A 24,039-nucleotide genomic window follows, 5' to 3' on the forward strand; every position below is an offset into this window, starting at 1 on the left:
TTGACTCTTAAAAAATTTAAGAGTTTAATCTACTTCAGAGAATCGAACAAATTTATTTTTATTTTTTTACATTTTCGAAAAATATGTTTGAAGAATGTATCTAAAATTTTACTGAAAAATCAATGTAATTATAGGATTTTAAATAGAATAGTATGCGGGTCTTTAAATGGACTTGCAAAACTTTAAATGTTTTTTTTTCAAAATACTGTTTTTAAAGTTGGTGTGATATCTTGAAAAGGATGGATATCTTGAAAACTAATGGATCAAACAACTTCAATTTTTGTAATATTTTTTTGAGGATACTTAATCGTACTGTTCATATAAATATCAATGAAAAATATGTAAGACGGCAAATAATTAATTTCTAATATTCTTCGAAAAAGTTTCTAAAAGTTATTAATTTTTTATACTGCTTTCTTACTGCTAGTCTGCATAAAATGCGTACAGAATGCAGAAAAAAAAGAGAAAAAAAAGATAAAAGAAATTAAATGTAAAAAAAAGTAAAAACTAATCGGCCTATAAAATTTGTTTATTGGAAAAATATTGTTAATTTAATTCTAAATTTCACATCTACGATCAATATAATCAACTATTATTTAACTGTCATTTACACATAACGATAAATGTTTTATAATCATTTTTTTGTGTTGTCTCACTCGTCAGAATTTAAAGAAATTGTGATAGCAATTATATGACAACGTATACAGGATGTCCCAAAAATCCCGGACCGGTCGAATATTTCATAAACTATACACTTTAGAAAGAAATGTTTAAAAACAAGAGTTGTATTGCTTGAAGGGGGCCATCAGATAGTGGCAATGATTTGACATGAAAGAGTCATTTGAAAATCACGTGAAGATCACCGTCAATTTCTTAAATGAAACTCCCTATTTTTTATTAAATATTCTGGTAGCTCACGTCGAGAGCTTTCCAAAACACTATAATTAAGTTAGTTTTCATTAAGTATTTTCCGAATTATGAAGCTTGAAATCATTTCTTAATTTTACATAAACCGTAAAATATCTTCTAAAATATTCATTTTTCGATTATCTTACCTTAATACTTTTATGTACAAAATAATGAGAGGAATCAATTGGTGTAAAGAAAAACTATACTTGTTTTTAAGAAAAAAATATGTAATTTGCAATTAACGATTACATTTTTTTTAAAAACAACTATGTGTTTTCTTTACACCAATTGATTCCTCTCATTATTTTGTACATAAAAGTATTAAGGTAAGATAATCGAAAAATGAATATTTTATTAGATATTTTATGGTTTATGCAAAATTAAGAAATGTTTTCAAGCCTCATAACTCGAAAAGTACTCAATGAAGAAATATTTTATTATAGTGTTTTGGAAAGCTCTCGAGATAAGCTACACGAACATGTAATAAAAATAGGGGGTTCCATTTAAGAAATTGACGGTGATCTTCACGTGACTTTCAAATGACTCTCCCCTGTCAAATCATTGCCACTATTTGATGGCCCCCTTCAAGCCATACAACTTTTGTCTGAAACATTTCTTTCTAAAGTGCATAGTTTATGAAATATTCGATCGGTCCGTGACTTTTGGGACATCCAGTATATAAAATTGTGTAAAAAATGACATAACTAACAGTCTTATACATGTTTCCTCCTATGCTGTTACATGTATTCAGTATATGTCTAATTTCTTCTGAAGTAAAGTATAATCCAACAAATAGATAAAGATAAGTCCAACAAATGCGATTAACAATGAATATTCTGCGGCATTTAATAGCTTCAATTGTCTGCCATTGATATAAGATTCAAGCATTTCAGTTATTTTAAGAAGTAAAGTATTAAACATATGATTTAAAAAAAAATAATTTTTTTAAAATTTAGATATACTTTGTTCTATTATATTCTTGTCAATAAAATATCCTTAAAATAAATTGGAATGTTTTTTCATAAATCAGGATTTTTTAACAATTTTTCTTTTTTTCTATTATTTATTCTATTAGTCTAATCTAAATTTTTTATATACATATTGTCTTTAAAAAAATTAATATATTTTTTACAAAATATTGAATTTTCTTTCAACAAGTTTTGTTAGTAAAATTGTAAAATTTTGTCATTTTTAATAATATTATTTTCAAAAGTTTCACTTTTTTTTGAAAAATTTAATCGTTTTTTTTAAGGTAAATATTTATACGATTAAATGTAGATTAAAAGTAGATATTAAGAATATCTCAAATAAAAATTATTTTACTATAATTTACTATACTATAATTTAATATACTATACTATAATTTAATATACTATAATAATTTACTAATATAATTAATTTGCATCATTGGACATAAACAATACAGAAAAATTACATTTTAAAATATATACAGAAATTTAAGTGATTTATATCGCATAATTTCTTGTAATTACACTAATTATTTATAACTTTAAGTGGTTTATATAAAACTTCAACACATATATTTTGGTTTTATATCTGCAATATTTTTTATATTTTATCCAACCATATCAATTAAATCAAGTGCATTAATGATACCATATGTTTATATACAATTCGTAATAAAATATATAAAAAAGAATGTAAATAAAGTAGACAATATGGGCTAAATTCATATGTACAAATATCATTAATGCATTCGTTTATTTTATTGTTAAATCGACAGAGCCATTATTCATCGTAAGCTGCAAAAAGAATAGAAAATTTATTTCACTTACCATTGTCGCACTCATTTTTTCGGTGCTACGTCTCTTCCGAGAACGCCGACTAGTTGTATTGTCTTTCTTATCCATGTAAGATTGTACATTTTCATTAGAGTACCGCGAGCGCGAGTGCCTTTTCGTAGACTTTTCCTCAGGTGTCAATTGTTTCAGTTGTTTTGGATGTGTACTGCATTCCTCAATTTCTGGTTCCTATTATAATAAACATTGTTTAAATTTGCGATTATACAGGGTGTCCCATTTTAATGTCCCACCCCAAATAACTTTCTTATTTTTAATTTTAGAAAAAGATGTTTCAGACAAAAATTGTATGGTTTCTAGGGGGACATAAGATGGTGCCATTAATTTGACCTTGAAGAGTCACATGAAGACTACGTGAAGATCATTTTGAATTTCTTAAATGGAACACTATATATTTTTACATATTCTTGTAGTTTATCTCGAGAGCTTTCCAAAACACTATAAATAAACATTTTTTTATCAAATACTTTTCAAGTTATGAGGCTTGAAATCATTTCTTAATTTTATATAAACCATAAAATATCTTGTAAAATTCATTTTTCGATTATCTTACCTTAATACTTTTATGTACAAAATAAGAGAGAAATCAATTGGTGGAAAGAAAACATACAGTTGTTTTTAAGAAAAAATATGGAATTGTTAATTGCAAATTACATATTTTTTCTTAGAAACAACTGTATGTTTTCTTTACACCAATTGATTTCTCTCATTTCGTTCTTATCCCGAAAAAAATGTTTATTTATAGTGTTTTGGAAAGCTCTCGAGATAAGCTACAAGAGAATGTGCAAAAATATATAGGGTGTTTCATTTAACAAATTCAAAATGACCTTCATGTAACCTTCATGTGACTCTTCAAGGTCAAACTAATGGCACTATCTTATGTTTTCCTAGAAACCATACAACTTTTGTCTCAAACATCTTTTTCTAAAATTAAAAATAAGAAAGTTATTTGGGGTGGGACATTAAAATAAGACACTCTGTATACATATCTTATATAAATACTTTCGGAAATTTTTAAGAAAATAGTAACAAATTAATTAATAAAATATTAATGTGTATTAACGAAAAAGAAAGTATAATTTTAAACAAAAAGAGATTGTAAATTCTTAAAAACATTTAATGAATGATTGTTACAATCCGTTACATTACCTAGTAAACACTGTTATAATAATGTTAAAAGAAATAATACGGAATGTTATAAGTAATATATTATATAAATGTTACCAATAAGTTCATAATTAATTACTTATTCAAAAATATTACATGTAATATAACATGTTGTATATCGTTGTTTCATCGTAATTATACTCCATATAAAATTGGTTCACATAAAATATTGATATATAGAATTGGTAATCGAATAAATAAATAAATTATATTTAATTTACAAAATTTAGAATTTTTACTTTATATAGAAATTTCAATTTTTTTGCTTTAAATAGATAGCTAATGGACTATTTTTCTTATTGACTGATCCAATATCAAGTAATTTAATATTCTGAATTTTTTATTGAGATTATCTTAAAAATTAAACTGACAAAAAGAGATATACTTTGACTTTTAATACTTATCCTTTATAGATTTTATATCCATTTCATAATGAAAAATTAAATATGAGTTAGTAAAGTCTAATTTCGCTGTGCAATTAAAAGCGAAGGAAACATATGTAATTATATATTGTGACATTATATTCTATACTTCTTTTTATATTCTATATTTTATCTTTTCTATTGTAATATTGCAAAATAATAATGTATGATTATAGTTTTATATCATAAAGGTAACTTGTTATAAAAGGCTATGAACTTATTATTTGTTACTTCCACATTATATTATTGTAACAAACAGTGTTTACTGAGTATGAGTTAACAATGAGATGACTGATTGTGAGATCGAAAATAATGGAAAATGTTGGATCTTGATCCTTCTTGCTTTTTCTAGTAACTTTATATTGCAATTTGAAAGCATGTTATTATTACATTATAGAAAACAGACAAAGAAAAATTTTCTAAAAGTTAATTACTTATTAATTTCTTCTCTTTAAAATTATTTCTCTTTAAAATTACTTACTAATTTTGGATGCTTGATATATGGAATATCTCCTTTGAAAGCTTCGTATATTTGTGTTAAGTAAGAAAACATGGTAAGTGTGTCAGGAACATCACACTGAGCCATTTCTTCTCCTGTCATTATCTGTAAGTACAATTAAATGGGAGTTTTTAATTCTTTTTATATGTAAACAAAAATATACAAATAATTTTTTAACAATATTACACAATAATTTATATTACTGCTATTAATATAATTACGACAATCTAATTTGTGTAACTCAATAATTGTATTTATTATTTAAATAAAATATTTATTAACTTATCATTTACAATGTTTATTTATATTTCTTCTTTCATTATTCTGTTTAAAAATCACAGAACATATATAATTAAAAAACAATTTATATTTAAACAATTTATAAAAACAATTTATATTTTATATTTTATGAAGCAAAAAAATGTATATCCACATAATTGATAATATTACAGCAAACAAGATAAAAATGTAACCTGCTTACCGGCGGTATATTCAATTCCTTTTCCAATATATCGAAGGCGACTTGATTGTTCTTCACTACATCTTCCGTGTTTAAGCTATAAAAATTTATTAGATCTGGACGGTATCTATGAATGATTGCACAAATAGCTAAACCATCTTTGAAGGAGATACCCATATCTTCAATGTGAACTTTATCATACAATGCAACTTGTTTTTGCAGCCAACGGAGCAATGTATCTGGATGAATTTGAGTCTCTACTCTCAGATCTACATAAAAAATATTTTCTCTTTTTATGCTTATATTAAAAAAATAATTAAAATATAGCATTTTTATCTGTGACCTTATTGTGTATATGTGATTTATGTATAAAAAGTAAAATAAGTTTTTACTAATAAAAATATTAGATATTTTCAGAAAATTATATTTTTAAACATAAAGTTGGATATACAGGGTGTCCCAAAAGTCCCGGACCGGTCGAATATTTCAAAAACTATGCACTTTAGGAAGAAATATTTCAGACAAAAGTTGTATGGCTTGAAGGGGGCCATCAGTGGCAATGATTTGACCTTGGAGAGTCATTTGAAGGTGACGTAAAGGTCATCTTCAATTTCTTAAATGGAATCCCCTATTTTTTATTACATAATCATGTAGCTTATCTCGAGAGCTTTCCAAAATACAATAATAAAGTATTTCTTCATTGACTTTTCGAGTTATGAGGCTTGAAATCATTTCTTAATTTTGCATAAACCATAAAATATCTAGTAAAATATACATTTTTCGATTATCTTACCTTAATACTTTTATGTACAAAATAATGAGAGGAATCAATTGGTGTAAAGAAAACACAGTTGTTTTTAAGAAAAAAATATGTAATTTGCAATTAACAATTACATATTTTTTTTTTAAAACAACTATGTGTTTTCTTTACATCAATTGATTCCTCTCATTATTTTGTACATAAAAGTTTAAGGTAATCAAAAAATGAATATTTTACAAGATATTTTACGATTTATGTAAAATTAAGAAATGATTTCAAGCCTCATAATTCGGAAAGTACTTAATGAAAACTAACTTAATTATAGTGTTTTGGAAAGCTCTCGACGTGAGCTATCAGAATATTTAATGAAAAATAGAGAGTTCCAAGAAATTGACGGTGATCTTCACGTGACTTTCAAATGACTCTCCCATGTTAAATCATTGCCACTATCTGATGGCTCCCTTCAAGTCATACAACTTTTGTCTGAAACATTTCTTTTTAAAGTGCATAGTTTATGAAATATTCGACCGATCCGGAATTTTTGGGACACTCTGTATACATAAGATATAGAAATATAACATGTTGAAGGATATCGTAATATAATTAAAGAAAAATTGTTATATAATTAAAGAAAAAAATCGATATCAATTGTATCCATTGCATTTAATATCTAAAGCAAATTAATAAACATATTATTATTTATTTATTATATATTGTTATTTACTATTTGTTATTATTATGTATATTATATATACAGGGTGGGGCATTTTAAGTGATCCACTCCAATAACTTTTTTATATTTGAATGTACAACAAAATGTTTCAAATAAAAGTTGCTTGACTTCGAGGGGGACAGAAGATGGGTGGCAAAAATTTGACCTTGGATAATCATTTGAGGGTCACATAAAGGTTACTTTCAATTTCTTAAATGGAACTCCCTATTTTTCATTGCATATTCTTGTAGCTTATCTCGAGAGCTTTCCAAAACACTATAATTAAGTACCTTTTCATTAAGTACTTTTTGAGTTATAAGGCTTGAAATAATTTCTTAATTTTACATAAACCATAAAATATCTAGTAAACCATTCATTTTTCGATTGTCTTACCTTCATACTTTTATATACAAAATAATGAAAGGAATCAATTGGTGTAAAGAAAACACATAATTGCTTCGAACAAAAAAATGTAATTGTTAATTGCAAATTACATTTTTTTGTTCGAAGCAATTATGTGTTTTCTTTACACCAATTGATTCTTCTCATTATTTTGTACATAAAAGTATTAAGGTAAAATAATCGAAAAATGAATATTTTACAAGATATTTTACGGTTTATGTAAAATTAAAAAATGATTTCAAGCCTCATAACTTGGAAAGTATTTAATGAAAACTAACATAATTGTAGTGTTTTGGAAAGCTCTTGAGATGAGCTACAAGAATATGCAAAAGCATATAAGGTGTCCCATTTAAAAAGTTGGAGCTGACCTTCACGTGACCTTCGGGTGGCTCTTCAAGATTAAACTAATGACACCATCATATGTCCCCCTTGAAACCATACAACTTTTGTCTGAACAATTTTTTTGTATTCGGCTTACCAACGGAGTTATTCAGGTGGCCTGTTTTAGATGCCTCACCCTGTATATATATATATATATATATATATATATATATATATATATATATATATACATATTACAATTTTCTTCACTTCTACACAACAATTCAAAATCATTTATGTTACATACCTCATACAAATCTCCTTGTATTTTTGATTAAATTTATCAGTTTTTATTATTATCAGTTTTAATTAAATTTAGCATTTTTATTAGTCTTTTCATTATAATCAAAATATAAGAATATATAAGAATATATTATATTGGAGAGTTTAATTTAGAACAAAAACATTTGCAGTTATTATTTTAAGCTTATGTCATTCTTGACTTGTGTGTGTTAACTATTATTTTTGTACAATTTTTCGTTAAGAGATTCCTGAATCGTTTAATTTGATTTAATATTTATTATATTGCATGTATATCCGCTATTTGCTTGAGCCCATTATTTGTACGTTGTTGAAAAAGAAAAAAGAAAAAAGAAATTAAATAACTTACTCGAATAAACTTCAATTGACATTAAAGATAACAGAGTTTAATAAAATAATTACAGTGTAAATCAAGAATCTTATAAAACTCAATATTATATCGTTAAATTTACCGCGACGTCTTCGTTTCTTTGGAGCATCGATCTCAGGCTGTACTGTAGATTGTTTGATACTTTCAGGATCATCTGTATCAAGAAGACTGCGCACTTGTATCGGGAGCACAGAATGTACATTAAGATTTGGATACCTTGAAAAATAAAATAAATAAATTAGTTTTATTATTATTGCATGTGATATTTGATATAAGGTAAAAAAAAAACACTTGGCAAAAATTTTCCTTAAAATTTATACAATTTCTGTTATGATAATTTTCTAAAATTCCATACCCAGTAAATACTGTTTGTTGCATAATGTAGAAGTAATAAATATGCAAATTAGTTTCATTATTATTGCATGTGATATTTGATATAAGATAAAAAAAAAACACTTGGCAAAAATTTTCTTTACAATTTATACAATTTCTGTTATGATAATTTTCTAAAATTCAATACCCAATAAATACTGTTTGTTGCATAATGTAGAAGTAATAAATATGCAAATTATCTATACAACATCAAATTATAATATATCATGTATTATTTTGCAATATTACAACAGTATAATATAACAGTAATATAACAGAATATTGCAATTTAATATTGTTATATACGTATTCTATTGCTTATCCTTAAGAAACCACATTTAACTATTTTGTATTTAATTTTTCATCACGAAATAGATAATACCTACATAGGACTATAAAATCTAAAGTATATTTCTTGCTTGTTAATTTCTATTACGATCCTAACAAATAAATGAGAATATTAAAAAAATTATTTAGATTATTTGGAAGTAAATACAAAAGTTTATTATTATTATTGTTACTATTTGAAGCAAACATCGAAATTTCTATTAATTAAATTCCAGATTTTACAGATTAAGTACATATTATTTATTTTAATTATCAATTCTAGAACACAACTATGATATAACAATAATATATGTGATCGTTGTTATATTATTATTGTAGATTGGCTTATGGAAAATTAGAAAATTACAATTTATTTATTCACATTATTGTATATTATGCTTATGGAAAATTAGAAAATTACACTTTATTGAAAATTTATAATTAATCAATAACTTATTGATAATACTTACATACATTTGTAACATTCCATTTTATTGGTTTTTATAACAATATTTACTGAGTGCTAGCTATTTTTTCTTAATAACAATATTTACTAAGTGCTAGCCAATTAGATTTAACATCTAATTGGCTTATTATATGAATCTCGAATTATAGTTTACCTAGTATGAGGATCGAGAGTATATGCAGCGTAATCCCTATTTAAATTTTCCGGCGTCGTCTGTCCCAACAACCTGTATATTGATTCGCGCTCGGCGATTACTTCCAATGGTGAAAACGAAGCGCCCCAACCCTTGATTGCCCAACCAGCATCCAGAGAACTCAAGAATCCTCTCGCGCAACCAGAACCAGTAGGCCAAAATGGCTACAATCATTGATTTAATTTTTCATTAAACATCAAGTAAAATAAGAAATATAATGATAAAAATTTAAAACTCTGAATAAATGAAAAAATACCGAAATATACAGAGTATCCCAAAAGTCCCGGACCGGTCGAATATTTCATAAACTATGCTTAGAAAGAAATGTTTCAGACAAAAGTTGTATGGTTTGAAGGGGGCCATCAGATAGTGGCAATGATTTGACATGGGAGACTCATTTGAAAGACGTGAAGATCATCGTCAATTTCTTAAATGGAACTCCCTATTTTTTATTACATATTCGTGTAGCTTATCTCGAGAGCTTTCCAAAACACTATAATAAAGTATTTCTTCATTGAGTACTTTTCGAGTTATGAGGCTTGAAATCATTTCTTAATTTTGCATAAACCATAAAATATCTAGTAAAATATACATTTTTTGATTATCTTATTTTAATTACTTTTATGTACAAAATAATGAGAGGAATCAATTGGTGTAAAGAAAACACATAATTGTTTAAAAAAAAAATATGTAATTGTTAATTGCAAATTACATATTTTTTTCTTAAAAACAACTATGGTTTTTCTTTACACCAATTGATTCCTCTCATTATTTTGTACATAAAAGTATTAAGGTAAGATAATCGAAAAATGAATATTTTATAAGATATTTTATGGTTTATGTAAAATTAAGAAATTATTTCAAGCTTCATAATTCGGAAAGTACTTAATGAAAACTAACTTAATTATAGTGTTTTGGAAAACTCTCGACGTGAACTACACGAATATTTAATAAAAAATAGGGAGTTCCATTTAAGAAATTGACGGTTGACTTCACGTGACTTTCAAATGACTCTCTCATGTCAAATCATTGCCACTATCTGATGGCCCCCTTCAAGCCATACAACTTTTGTCTGAAACATTTCTTTCTAAAGTGCATAGTTTATGAAATATTCGACCGGTCCGGGACTTTTGGGACACCCGATATACTAAAAAATAAAAGTGAAAACAGTAAAGATTCAAGTAATCAGAAAGCAAAGTTTCATTATAAAGTGAATTAAGAATAACTAAAAAAAGATCTTTAATAGAATTTTGTTTAATTCCAGGTATTGTACAGTTTTCATACATAGTAAACATTTTTTAAAATAACGTGACAATAACTTAATAATTTACAAATAAATTTACGAAGTGTTTTAGTTTTTATATAAACATTATTATTATATTATTTTATGTATATATAATATCATATAAAATATTCAGAAATCATACTTATTTTAAATTACATATTTCTAAATTCAAGTGGAGAAATTTGATTATCAAATTTTAATATCAAATATATATTATTATATTATTTTTTAATCCGTTTAATATTTTTTAATATATTTTTTAAGATATTAATTTTTAAATAAGTAACCAATCAAATATCCCAAAGTTTATTTATAATTATTTCTCTAATAGGATTGCAATATTCTAAAATTCTTAACAGTCAATTTTTGGTTGTGTATACATACATCTTGAATATTTTTTCCGAAGTTTTCTTTATAAATGTATGTATAAAATTTATGTTAGAATTAATTTAAATTTATAGAACGAATTTCTAGAACAAATTTCATGGAATTTTTGCGAGTGATTGTAAAATATATCTCATTTACCTCTAAAAGACTATCGCCTACAAGGATCATAAGTAGTCCATGTCCATGACGGTTTAATATGCGACTTGCATTTTCTGCCGCGTACATTGAAGTGAAATCGAACATGGCTACGTCCGGTTTGCCATAATGATTCACCGCAAATTCCATGTTCATCATTTGATATTCCGTCGAGAATTCCGCCGCTTCTCGCGCATACAACATTAACGCTTCACGATCTACGTTTTCTTTTGCGAGAAGTTTTGCAGTGTCAGCATGATCCTAGAAATCAATAATAATTAAGTTTATAATAATTGTTGAGAAACGAGTAGAAGTTTTATAGCTTAGTGTGTATTATTTAAATAAATATTAAAAGATTGTTATTCTTATACTTTTTTTTTCTTTTTCCATATTTTATATTATTAATAAACATTGTTATATTAATGTTGTATAAAAGCAATAAAAAGAAATGTTAATAATATACATAAGTATATTATCAGTAAATTATTAATTGTAATTTCTCATTTATAAATTTAACATAATGTAGCATATGTTATATCATTGTGGCATCATATAGTCATATTTCATATAGATAGAATTAATTCATATAAAATATTAGTCATATATAGAATTAATAGTTAAATAAATAAAATAAAAATTATATATATTTAATTTACAAAATTCGAAATTTAATTTATATAAAACTTTTGATTTTTTTCAAATATGCAGTAAATGGACTATTTCCTATTTCCGATTTCCAATTCGCATTTTCTAATTTCAAATAATCCGTTTAATATTTTGAATTTCTTGTTAGGATTGCATTAGAAATTAAATTGACATAAAAGAGATATATTTTAGATTTTATGTTAATATTTGTCCTTTATATTTCTTGGTGAAAAAATAAATACATAATAGTTAAGTTTAGTTTCGTTGTGTAGCGACAAGCGATAAAATATGTACACAATATTATATTGCAATATTCGTTACATTACTATTGTAATGTTGCAAAATAATAAATAATATATTATAATTAATATATTACAGTTTTGTATCATTTAAGTAACTTGTTTATATTATTTATTATTTCCATATCATATTACTGTAACAAATAATGTTTACTGGATATTATTTATAATTTATATCGGAGTTATTGATTTGCTTATAATTTCAATATTATTTGATATCACTATAAATATAATCATAGTTTTATAATATTAAGTTCGATTAATAAAAGATTAATGATAGATACAAACTGATCAAAATATGTAATATTTAATTTCAAGTAATTAATTTTTAAAAGATATATACTGATAAAAAGATAAAAGATTTACATTATAAGATAGAAGATTTATATTAATGCATCAACTACAGTTACAGCATGTAATAATATATTGTGAAATTTTAAATAATATATGTATAATAAGACTTTTATCAAAAATCTATAATAAGACTTTTATCAAAATTTGCAATTAACAATTACATTTTTTTTTTAAAACAACTATATTTTTTTTTACATCAATTGATTCCTCTCATTATTTTGTACATAAAAGTATTAAGGTAAGATAATCGAAAAATGAATATTTTTCTAGATATTTTATGGTTTATGTAAAATTAAGAAATTATTTCAAGCCTCATAACTCGGAAGGTACTTAATGAAAACTAACTTAATTATAGTGTATTGGAAAGTTCTCGAGATAAGCTACAAGGATATGTAATAAAAAGTAGGCGGTTCTATTTAAAAAGTTGGAGATGATCTTCAAGATCAAACCAATGGTACCTTCTTATGGCCCTCTCAAAACCATACAACTTTTGTCTGAAACATTTTTGTCTTAAACTTATGGATTTTGAGATATTTCAGTGCGTAGATTAAAATGGCCTACCCTGTATATGGTTTGTCTTATTAGATATTTTATAACAGAAATTATATCTTATTTTAAAAAAATATAAATTTATTATAATAATAATAAACTTATCACTTTAATAATATAATATTATAATATTAAAGAAAAATGTGAGCTTGAAAAGAAATATTATATTATTTGTCTGTATTTTCAAAGAAAACAAACATTTTTTTCTATAGAAAAAACATGCATTTTTCTCTATAGAAATATTTTTATATTTTTGAAAGGGCTATTGCAGATCTTTAATATGCTTTAGCTTGCATGTATATAGAATATTTCATTATATAATATGCAAAATAATATACAAACTATATTACTGAAATCATTTTAAGTAAAGAATGTTCTGCAAATACCAACAATTTCAACAGTTCAATTCAACAGTTACTTAAATATAATTTCATAATTCATAAAAAGAGACAAAAGTCATAAAAAAATATATTTTTTGAAATAGTTTCATTATTAAAAACAGAGAAAAATGAAATATAGATTAAACGTTAAGGAAACAAAACCTGAAAATAAATCTATAAAAGAATAATTAAAATATTGCTTAAAATAATAAAAAATTTGGCAATATATATAATAAATTGGAAATATATATGACTTTCTAAATTAATTTCAGGAACATGCTTCTTCACAATATGTATGTTATATCATGAAAAATCCACTCTCTTTCTCTCTCTTTATATATATATATATATATATTAATAATAACTTTAATATATGTATTAGAATATTTAAATAGGATATATATACAGAGTGTCTGAGACCATCCGTGCACCCCTTTTCTTTCAAAAACTAAGCATTTTTGAGAAAAACGTTTTAGACAAAAATTGATTTTGAGGAGAACATAAGATGATGTCATTGGTTACACCCTGAATAGTCGTTTGAAGATTATGTAAAAATCACTTTCAATTTCTTAAATGGGACTACCTACTTTTCATTACATATTCTTGTAACTTATCTTAAGAGCTTTCCAAAACACTATAATTAAATATTTTTTCATTAAGTACTTTTCGAGTTATATGGCTTGGAAGTGACAATATTTTGACATAATATTTTGTTAAATATTTATTTTTCGAATTCCTTACTTCTGATTTTTGCAAACAATACGAATTAATTAAAAGAATGTAAAGAACAATGTAAAGAAAACACATAATTGTTTTAAAGAAAAACTTGTGTGACTGCTTATTGCATATTCATTATTTTCTTTGCCTCTTTTCTTTGCTTAGTTTAGAGTGAATATGCAATATATATTATAATATATTACAATACAGTACAAAATTATACATATGTACATATAAAAAAATATACTTCTAATTCCAACTTTCAAAAAATTTATTATTATTTATTATTATTAATTAATTAATTTATTATTATTAATTATTATTTATGATCTATTATATATGATCATGAAATTTTATGTTACCTGTAGAATAACTCCTTTGTCGATTAAACTATGTTTCTTAGCAGTCATAACGAAATAATGCGTGTCATCTTTATAATATACGATGTTTTCCAAATCAATTCCCGTTTCTTGATACAATTCCTTAAAAAATTTTTGATTAAAGATGAAGGCAACACCACTAATCTCTTCAACTCGCGCCTCTGCTTCGGTTCGTTTATTTATGAAATTCGCAGTTATTGCAATGGCTAATTTTCCTCGAAATTCTTTTCGTTTAAAACCTTCCAATGTATTTCTTTTACCATCAGCTCCGATTAACACATCAAACTCGTATTGAGAGACTGGATGATCCACTGGTAATGTTTTTGCTCTCCAACCAATCTCTGAAAGAGATAATATTAAAATTAATTAAAAATGAACATAAATTATATATTTTTATACAGGATGGCCCCGAACGTTCCAGTCAGACTTGAGATCTTATAGGAAATTTAATTCTGAACAAAAAATTTCATATAAACATGAGTCGAAAATGCTTCCTTAAGAAGTTATCACTCAAAAACCTCTGATGAAGGAAGAGCAAAAGGTGAAAAGAAAATGAAATAAAAAGAAAATGAAACTAGATAAATTTCATGAAAAATGTCTTTATTCATTTTCTATTATTACGTGCTATTACTAAAATATTAATTTAAAAAAAAATTATTTTATTTTCATAAAAGAAAAAGATTTTTACTTTTTATTTTTATCGTTTTTTTCAAGAAATTTATTTAGTTTCATTTTCTTTTTATTTCATTTTCTTTTCACCTTTTGCTTTTCCTTCATCAGAGGTTTTGAAAATATTAATTATTATTTATCTAATAAATAAATCATAATCATAATATTCATTCTTAATTGTTAATTTATAGATATAGGTCGAATTATGTCATACTAAGTCATATCAATCTTTTAATAATAGATAAAATAACAGATAGAATAAAAATTATAAGAACACGAGAAATAGCATTTTATAATAAAAAAGTTAATAAAGGAGAATCGATAAATCTTCTCAAAATTTTTTTCACATATTTAAGTCAAGAACTTGAAAAAAGCTTTTTAGGAAAAATAGCTTTTTAGTTATTCGTATTATTGAGTTATTTTAAATTGCCAAAAATGTTTCAGAAACTCTGATCTTTTTTATATTCTCAAACAATTATTATTTTGTTTAAGTTATTATGTGATCTGAAAGTAATTTCAAAAATATTCTATAATTAAAAAATTTTCAAGTAATTTTTAAGTAATTTCAAAAATATTCTATAATTCAAAAATATTCTATAATTAATCATTAATCATTACTTACTGCCATCTTCTTGATTGTCCGGTGGTTGAATCAAAGAATCGAAACTAACACTTTCATGGAATTCAATGCCGAGAATTAGAGCAACCTTAAGTAAAATACATTGCAATTGCCGAATGCTAATATGATCGATGGAACCTGCGCAAAATTTTCCAAAGAATTTTTTCGCTCCTAAACCTCGTAGGTCCTGGATAACAAATGGCCACAAATGCAAAACATTGTTCCTAGACATCCGGTCCCTTTTCTCTATCACCACGACTTTGGCTCCTAACAACTGTGCCTCTATAGCTGTTCGCAAACCACATGGGCCTCCGCCGATAATCAAAACCTAAAGATAAATAAAGGAAAAATATTCTTGCGAGACAAATGTCTTTCAATATAATATTATATTGACAGAATGAAATTAAGTATCCAGTAAACATTATTATAATAATATAATGTGTAGAAGTAATAAACAATATAAACAAGTTATGTGACACAAAATTTTAATATATCATGTTTATTATTTTGCAACGTTACAAAAGTAATATAATAAAATGTTATTGCAATATAATATCGTTATATATGTGTTCCATCGCTTGTCATTATGCCATGAAATCTGACTTAACTATTTTATATTCAATTTTTTTCACCATGAAAGGACGTAAGATCTAAAATATATCTTTTTTTGTCAGTTTAATTTCTAATATAATCCCAATAAGGAATTTAAATATATAAATGAATAAATAAATAAATAAATAAATATATATATATATATATATATATATATATATATATATATATAGGGTGTCCCAAAAGTCCCGGACCGGTCAAATATTTAAAGAAAACATATAGTTGTTTTAAAAAAAAAAATGTAATTGTTAATTGCAAATTACATATTTTTTTCTTAAAAACAACTATGTTTTTCCTTTACACCAATTGATTCCTCTCATTATTTTGTACATAAAAGTATTAAGGTAAGATAAGTAATCGAAAAGGTAATCGATAAGGTAAGTAATCGAAAAATGAATATTTTACAAGATATTTTACGGATTATGTAAAATTAAGAAATTATTTCAAGCCTCATAATTCGGAAAGTACTTAATGAAAACTAACTCAATTATAGTGTTTTGGAAAGCCCTCGACGTGAGCTACCAGAATATTTAATGAAAAATAGGGAGTTCCATTTAAGAAATTGACAGTGATCTTCACGTGACTTTCAAATGACTCTCTCATGTGAAATTATTGCCACTATCTGATGGCCCCCTTCAAGCCATACAATTTTTGTCTGAAACATTTCTTTCTAAAGTGTATAGTTTATGAAATATTCGACCGGTCCGGAACTTTTGGGACACCCTGCATATATATTTAATTTATTTTATTTATTTAATTGCCAACTAGATATATGATCAATATTCTATACGATTACATTCTATATATGTAATATAACTATGTAACAACAATGTAACATTTATTGTATTGTACATTTATTGTATTGTACATTTATTGTATGTAACATTTAATGTAACATTTATTGTAAGCTATGTTTATTAATAAAATTTAAGAAATTACAATTAATCTTTAACTTTCCAGTAATATGCATAGTACAGTATATAATAATTACTAATTATTGTATAATATTATTAATTACTGTATATTACTTGTAACATTCTATTTTATTACTTTTATATTATTAATATAACAGTGTTTACTGGATATTGACGACATAAAATTATATAAGTATATATAAGTCAATATAAAATGTAATAAGATTTTCCTTCTTTTAGAATGTTTAGACATTTTATCACTTAAATAATCTATTCGAATAAAAAAAATCTTCTAATAAAGAAGATAATCGATTATCAAATATGATTTACATACACACATAAAAGAGAGAATCTTTTAAGAATTATATTTCATTTAAAAAAACGTTTCTTGTAAGGAAGAGACAATTGCAAAGTAAGAAATTAATAAATAAACTCACCCTTGTATTCGGACATGCTTTACCACGATTATAACATTTGTGATTGGCTCGTTGATCAAACTTCTTCCATAGCGCTTGTGCCTTCCATGATCGTAGCTTCGCCTTCAATTTTGGATAAAACTGATTAATGACATTCGGTCGAACTTTTAGCAATTCACACAATTGTCTATAATAGCCGAGGATAGACTTCAATGTAGTGGCATTGCAAAACTGATCGAACACCTCGCTGGCCAACGCCATTTCCGGTGAGTTGACCGCCTGCTTCTTATTGGCTGAATCCATCGTCTTTCGCTTTCAGTTTTGTGATAATTCATCAGTTCTTCATTACCTGCAAAAATAGAAAATTTTGTTCAATTTTTATTTCACTTTTCATAATTTAGTATAATGTGTATATAAATATATGTATAAATGTAAAATTATTAATTATTATATTAGAAATTTAACAAATATAAAATGTACGTTTTATTATGTCTTGAGCAACAATAAAAATCCATTAATTGAATAAACAATCATTAATAGGAAATAGAAATACCCCTTTTTGACAATTAAAATTAGCGCATTAGTTTTAAAAAAAATTTTATCATTGAATATATACAGTGTTCCAAAAGTTCCGGACCGGTCGAATATTTCATAAACTATGCACTTTAGAAAGAAATGTTTCAGACAAAAGTTATATGGCTTGAAGGGGGCCATCAGATAGTGGCAATGATTTGACATGGGAGAGTCATTTGAAAGTCACGTGAAGATCACCGTCAATTTCTTAAATGGAACTCCCTATTTTTTATTACATATTCGTGTAGCTTATCTCGAGAGCTTTCCAAAACACTATAATAAAGTATTTCTTCATTGAGTACTTTTCGAGTTATGAGGCTTGAATTCATTTCTTAATTTTGCATAAACCGTAAAATATCTTGTAAAACATTCATTTTTCGATTATCTTACCTTAATAATTTTATGTACAAAATAATGAGAAGAATCAATTGGTGTAAAGCAAAAACATGTTTGTTTTTAAGAAAAAAATATGTAATTTGCAATTAACAATTATACAGGGTGGCGAATGTTCCAGCCAGACAACTTTGAGATCTTATAGGAAATTTAATTCTCAACAAAAAACTTCCTATAAACATGGGTCGAAAAATGCTTTCTTAAGAAGTTATCGTTCAAAAACCTCTGATGAAGGAAGAGCAAAAGGTGAAAAGAAAATGAAATAAAAAAAAATAAAACTAAATAAATTTCTTGAAAAAAAATGATAAAAATAAAAAATAAAAATCTTTTTCTTTTATGAAAATAAAATAAAAGTTAGTTAAAAAAAAATTATTTTTGAAGTTTTTGAACGATAACTTCTTAAGGAAGCATTTTTCGACCCATCTTTATAGGAAATGTTTTGTTCAGAATTAAATTTCCTATAAGATCTCAAAGTCTAGCTGGAACGTTCGGGGCCACCCTGTATAATGCAATTGATAGAGTTCTGGCGATAAAGTGTGAAAAAAAGGGCTTTACTTTTCAACATTTTTTTAAAATTAATGCTTCAAAATATTTGCCTCTTTTATATATTTTTATTCGTATTAGTATTGCAAATTAATTTTACAAAAATTTATTATTGCTTAAATTGAAATAATTGAAAAATAAAATCGGAATAAATCAACTTGCAATTTTCCATCTTATTCGAACAGAAAACATGAAACGAATTAATCCGCTCCATTATCAATTCTATTAAGATAACTCTCACTTATTCGCAGTCTTTGCTAGCAACTGTAATATGTACTTTGCATTGAAGGTTCTTCTTCAGTTCGTTGAACTTACGGTCTGATAACTTTGTAGCCCGTTTCATGCATTTGCTCTCACGTTTCGCCGAGAGAGAAGCGGAAATGCGAAAACTTTGCAGTTGATTTCCGGAAGAAATAAGCTTATCAATATTTCTTAAAATTCTAAATTAGGTTTTTTCCGCGTAGTGATGATTAGAATATAAAAAAAGAAAGAAGAGAAAGAAAGAGAAGCAGAGAAACTTCACAAGAATCTATCTGAAAAACTTTAGATTTTGAAATTTATTTCTTTTTGCTAACATTTGTAAAAACATATTTGAAAAATTACATGTATCTAATTGTATAACTACATTTATAATTTGTAACAAACATATATTATTAAAAATTTATTAAAAATTTATTATTATTACTAGTATAATTTAATCTCGCAATTTAATTCTAAATACAATAATTAAAACACTTAAAGTAAAGAAAATATTTTGAAATTATCACATTTTATATTTATATTTTAATTCAATTATTGATATGTGGTATATGATATTTGAGAAAGTGATGAAGTTTTCTGTCTCTCTATCTCAATAAAATCTCTTATATTAATTATATGATCTTGTTGTTATTTAAAAAAATGTTGGAAATCCATGTCCTTCAAATTTCGAAATAGGGTACGTAAATATTTTATTATTATTTAAATATTTTATTATTATTAGTATTTTATTATTGTTTAAGCACTGCTTTTACTATTCTTATTTTTGAAGACAATGCAAGAACAATGCACTTAAAAATAGGAGTAATGACTAATGTAATTAATTAACTGATGACAATAAACATATTTTGTGTTATGTGTCATGAGAAAATAATCAAGGTCGGAAAAATCGAGTCAGTGGAAAAAATTGTGGTAAATTCCAGTTTTTGTTCTACTATCTTGAACTTTATCCAATGGAATAAACTGAACAAAAACTACAAAAATGATTAATATTTATACTAAAATATATTTATATAATCTTTATACTAATATATTTACATGAACTTTATGCAAAAAGATATATTTGCTTTCATAATAAATCATGTTAATTATTAATTAAAGAAATAAAATCAATATAATAATAAAATCTTTTCTAATTTAAATTCAAATGTGAAATTTTTAGAATAAATAATTTAAAAAAATTATTAAATTTCACATTAATTTTTAGTTTAGTAAGAAATATAACACAAAATTTAAAATTTTTATTAATATATATTTGATTCGCGTTTATTTTTTAACATTTTTTAACATCTTTTAACAAAAAACTTTGTAATTAAAAAACTTTATAATTTTTTAATTTATTTGCTATATCAATTCCTAATTTATTACGCTTTTATTTTGGATAAAGCTTAAATTATAAAAACAGTATCTTAATTGATGAATATGAATAGAAAAAATTTTTAATTATTTTTATATTTTTAACAGAAAAGATTTTTGCCAGTTTTCCCGGAAAACTGATTCTTGCCACTTGCATGTATTTTATTCAAAAATGTGGAATTTTGCCAACTCTAAAATTAACACAAGATATTTTTATTGTCAATATATAGTACGTTATAAGAGTGAATCAACTAATTTGGCATCAAATATATCTACAAATGTATCATCGCCTAATATACCATTATTATATTAAAAACAGATATTATTATTATTCCTCTGTTTGAAGTGTCCAATGCTTCATCTATTTATTAACTTTTGTAATGTCAAAATTACTACATGAAAGATTGTCATAGAATAATAAAATAAAAAATTTTAATGTCATAAAAAAAGATCAGACTTTATTTTAAAATTCATAAAAAAAAAGAATAAAACAAGAAAAAAATTAATAAAACAGAAAAAAAGATGGAAAAATATTGAAATTTACAATCTCTTTCAATCTATATGTCAATGACACATGATACAAAATATTTTTATTGTCAACAGATAGTTAACTATATTAATCATTCATTAATCGTTCCTTTTTTAAGAACATTATTAAGGAGAGTTCAAGATGCACTTGTGTTTTATCACAATATTAATACCAATATCAATAGTTATCAATAGTTATTAAAAGAAAAATTGAAAAGAATGGAAAAATGTGAATAGTTTATACTGGAAACATAATAAAGGTTTCATCAAAATCCTACGACAAAGAGAGAAGAATATAGTCTCACTTTTTACTCTCTGATTTAATGCTGCATTTACTAATAAAAGTCAAATTGTAAAAATGCTGGAATAAGTAGCTCAATTTTATAAATCATATGTATTTAGATTACGATCGCATATACACAATTACATGTAAAAATCATAAAAGATTTATAATTTTTAATATTTGTAATATTTAATATTTGTATAATTTTTAATATTTAATATTTAATATTTGTAATATTTAAATTAAGGATTTTTAATAAAAGAAATATATAATATATGTAAAAAATATGTGAAAGAAAATCCATAATTATATAGTGTATATAATTTATTCAAATTTTTTTTAAAAACATAGATAATATTCTTGTATTTTTACTTATTTTTTCTTATTTGAATTTTGTTTAATTTATTTGTATAAAAAAGAACATTAGAAGAAGTAGTAAAGAAAAAAGAATATTTAAATATTATTTAATATAAATAAAAAATTTTCTTAATATTATTATTTAAATATGTAACAATAAAACTAATATATAAAAAATAAATCTTTTAACATTTTTTAAATATTTTTAAATATCTTTAAAATATTTTGTTAAGAGATATTTATTATATTATCTAAATGTGTATCATAAAACATACACACAAAATATGAAAATAACTACAATAAATTTTAAATTAAATAAATAAAAAAATAAATTGTAGTCTCTGCAAAATGTGATTGAATTGAAAATATTAATATTTATATTTTCTAGATAAAACTGAATGTTGTATATATAAATAAAAGAATTAATGAACATTTTTTTATTAAATAAAATATTTTTATAGTCTACTTATATTATTTGCTACTATTTCCGATTTTTATAATAGCCTCGACATTTGTATGGAATGTCTTTATATGTAATTTGAAAAATAAATATAAATATCATTTGACAACAAAGATGTAAATTTCAAATTCTGTAGTAAATTTTAATAATTTACAAAAAAATCAATTTGAATCATAATAAAACTTTGTATAAATCGTTTTAATCATTTAAAGTATTATTATCATTATTCATATTTCTTATCATTAAATATTTTTTTTGTTTTATCTTTACTATTATTTTTCCTTTGCTAAATGAACAATATTGTCCCTATAAGAAAAAAACATGTAAGAACTTCTGTTTCTCATTAGACAAATTCTTAATCCATGTGAATCACTGTCAAATTTTTTGTCATCTTTAAATGCAATATAGAATAATTTATAATTTTTCATGATATATTTAAAGAGAACGTAACACAATCTTAAGAAAATAAGAATGATTCATTTTATCTCATAAATAATCTCAATTGCAGATCAAACAATATGAATCATAAGATATGCTTCTTAAAACAATAATTTTATAACACTATTTTAAATAAGCATTATATTTTCGAAAATAACTAATACTTTCATGAGTATTAGTTTAAGTTTCAAATTAAAATTTTATCTGACGTTAAATATTTCTAATGTCAGATAATATAATGTTACGTATTTCTATCTGATAATAATTGTGATATTTTATTATATCTATCTAGCATTAATAATATAAATTTGTTATCGATTTGAAACTTAAAAATTTAATTAGCAAAAAGCTTTTCTTTATTGCTTTGGATTTCGGAAATAATTTGTCTTAATAACTTATTCTCGCAAAAAATCAACGCTCAAAAATCTATTATTAGAAAGATATCCAAGTATATATACGTTTATAAGATATCTTATATAATTATATGTATATATACAGGGTGTCCCGAAACTCATAATCAATCTTTCAAAGACAGATTCCTGAGATCGTCTGAAGACGATTTTTCCTCAACGAAAATGTCGAGGAACTAATAATTTTCTTAATAATCATAAGTGATTGGAAATAAGGGATTTTTCGTAAACTAAGCTTTGTAGAAATAAAATATTAACAAAACCACATTCTTCGATTAATTTTAAATAGAGTTTACTTTAGTTGAGTTTTAATTTAAGACTTAATTATAAAGATATATGATGACAAAAATTGGAAACATGCAAAAAATGATGGTCTTCATCGACATTTTCACTGAGGAAAAATCGTCTCTAAATGATCCTAGGAATCTGTCTTTGAAAAATTATGAATTTTGGGACACCCTGTGTGTGTGTGTGTGTGTGTGTATAGGGTGTCCCAAAAAAACTCATAATCAAATTGAAAGATTGATTATGAGTTTTAGGACATCCTATATATATATA

The 24,039-nt window shown here is 24.3% G+C and overlaps 1 protein-coding gene across 8 annotated transcripts in view; it reads right to left on the reverse strand.

Moving 5' to 3' along the window:
• LOC105257878 (F-actin-monooxygenase Mical) overlaps nucleotides 1–24,039 on the reverse strand; it is a 64,733-nt gene that overhangs the window by 40,088 nt on the left and 606 nt on the right. For all 8 annotated transcript variants that reach the window (XR_003122643.1, XM_025407747.1, XM_025407751.1 and 5 more), the window contains exons 2-10: nucleotides 17,904–18,231; nucleotides 15,944–16,268; nucleotides 14,635–14,993; nucleotides 11,332–11,589; nucleotides 9,483–9,685; nucleotides 8,246–8,379; nucleotides 5,299–5,546; nucleotides 4,800–4,922; nucleotides 2,706–2,900 (exon numbers count right to left, since the gene is read on the reverse strand). Coding sequence is in view for 7 of the 8 variants with exons in the window: in XM_025407747.1 (XP_025263532.1) it covers nucleotides 2,706–2,900; nucleotides 4,800–4,922; nucleotides 5,299–5,546; nucleotides 8,246–8,379; nucleotides 9,483–9,685; nucleotides 11,332–11,589; nucleotides 14,635–14,993; nucleotides 15,944–16,268; nucleotides 17,904–18,185 (2,127 nt within the window). In the remaining variant the exon portion in view is untranslated. The remainder of the gene's footprint in view (nucleotides 1–2,705; nucleotides 2,901–4,799; nucleotides 4,923–5,298; nucleotides 5,547–8,245; nucleotides 8,380–9,482; nucleotides 9,686–11,331; nucleotides 11,590–14,634; nucleotides 14,994–15,943; nucleotides 16,269–17,903; nucleotides 18,232–24,039) is intronic.

The sequence above is a fragment of the Camponotus floridanus genome, unplaced genomic scaffold (assembly GCF_003227725.1).
Source record: "Camponotus floridanus strain SB8 unplaced genomic scaffold, Cflo_v7.5 scaffold187, whole genome shotgun sequence".
NCBI lineage: Eukaryota > Metazoa > Arthropoda > Insecta > Hymenoptera > Formicidae > Camponotus > Camponotus floridanus.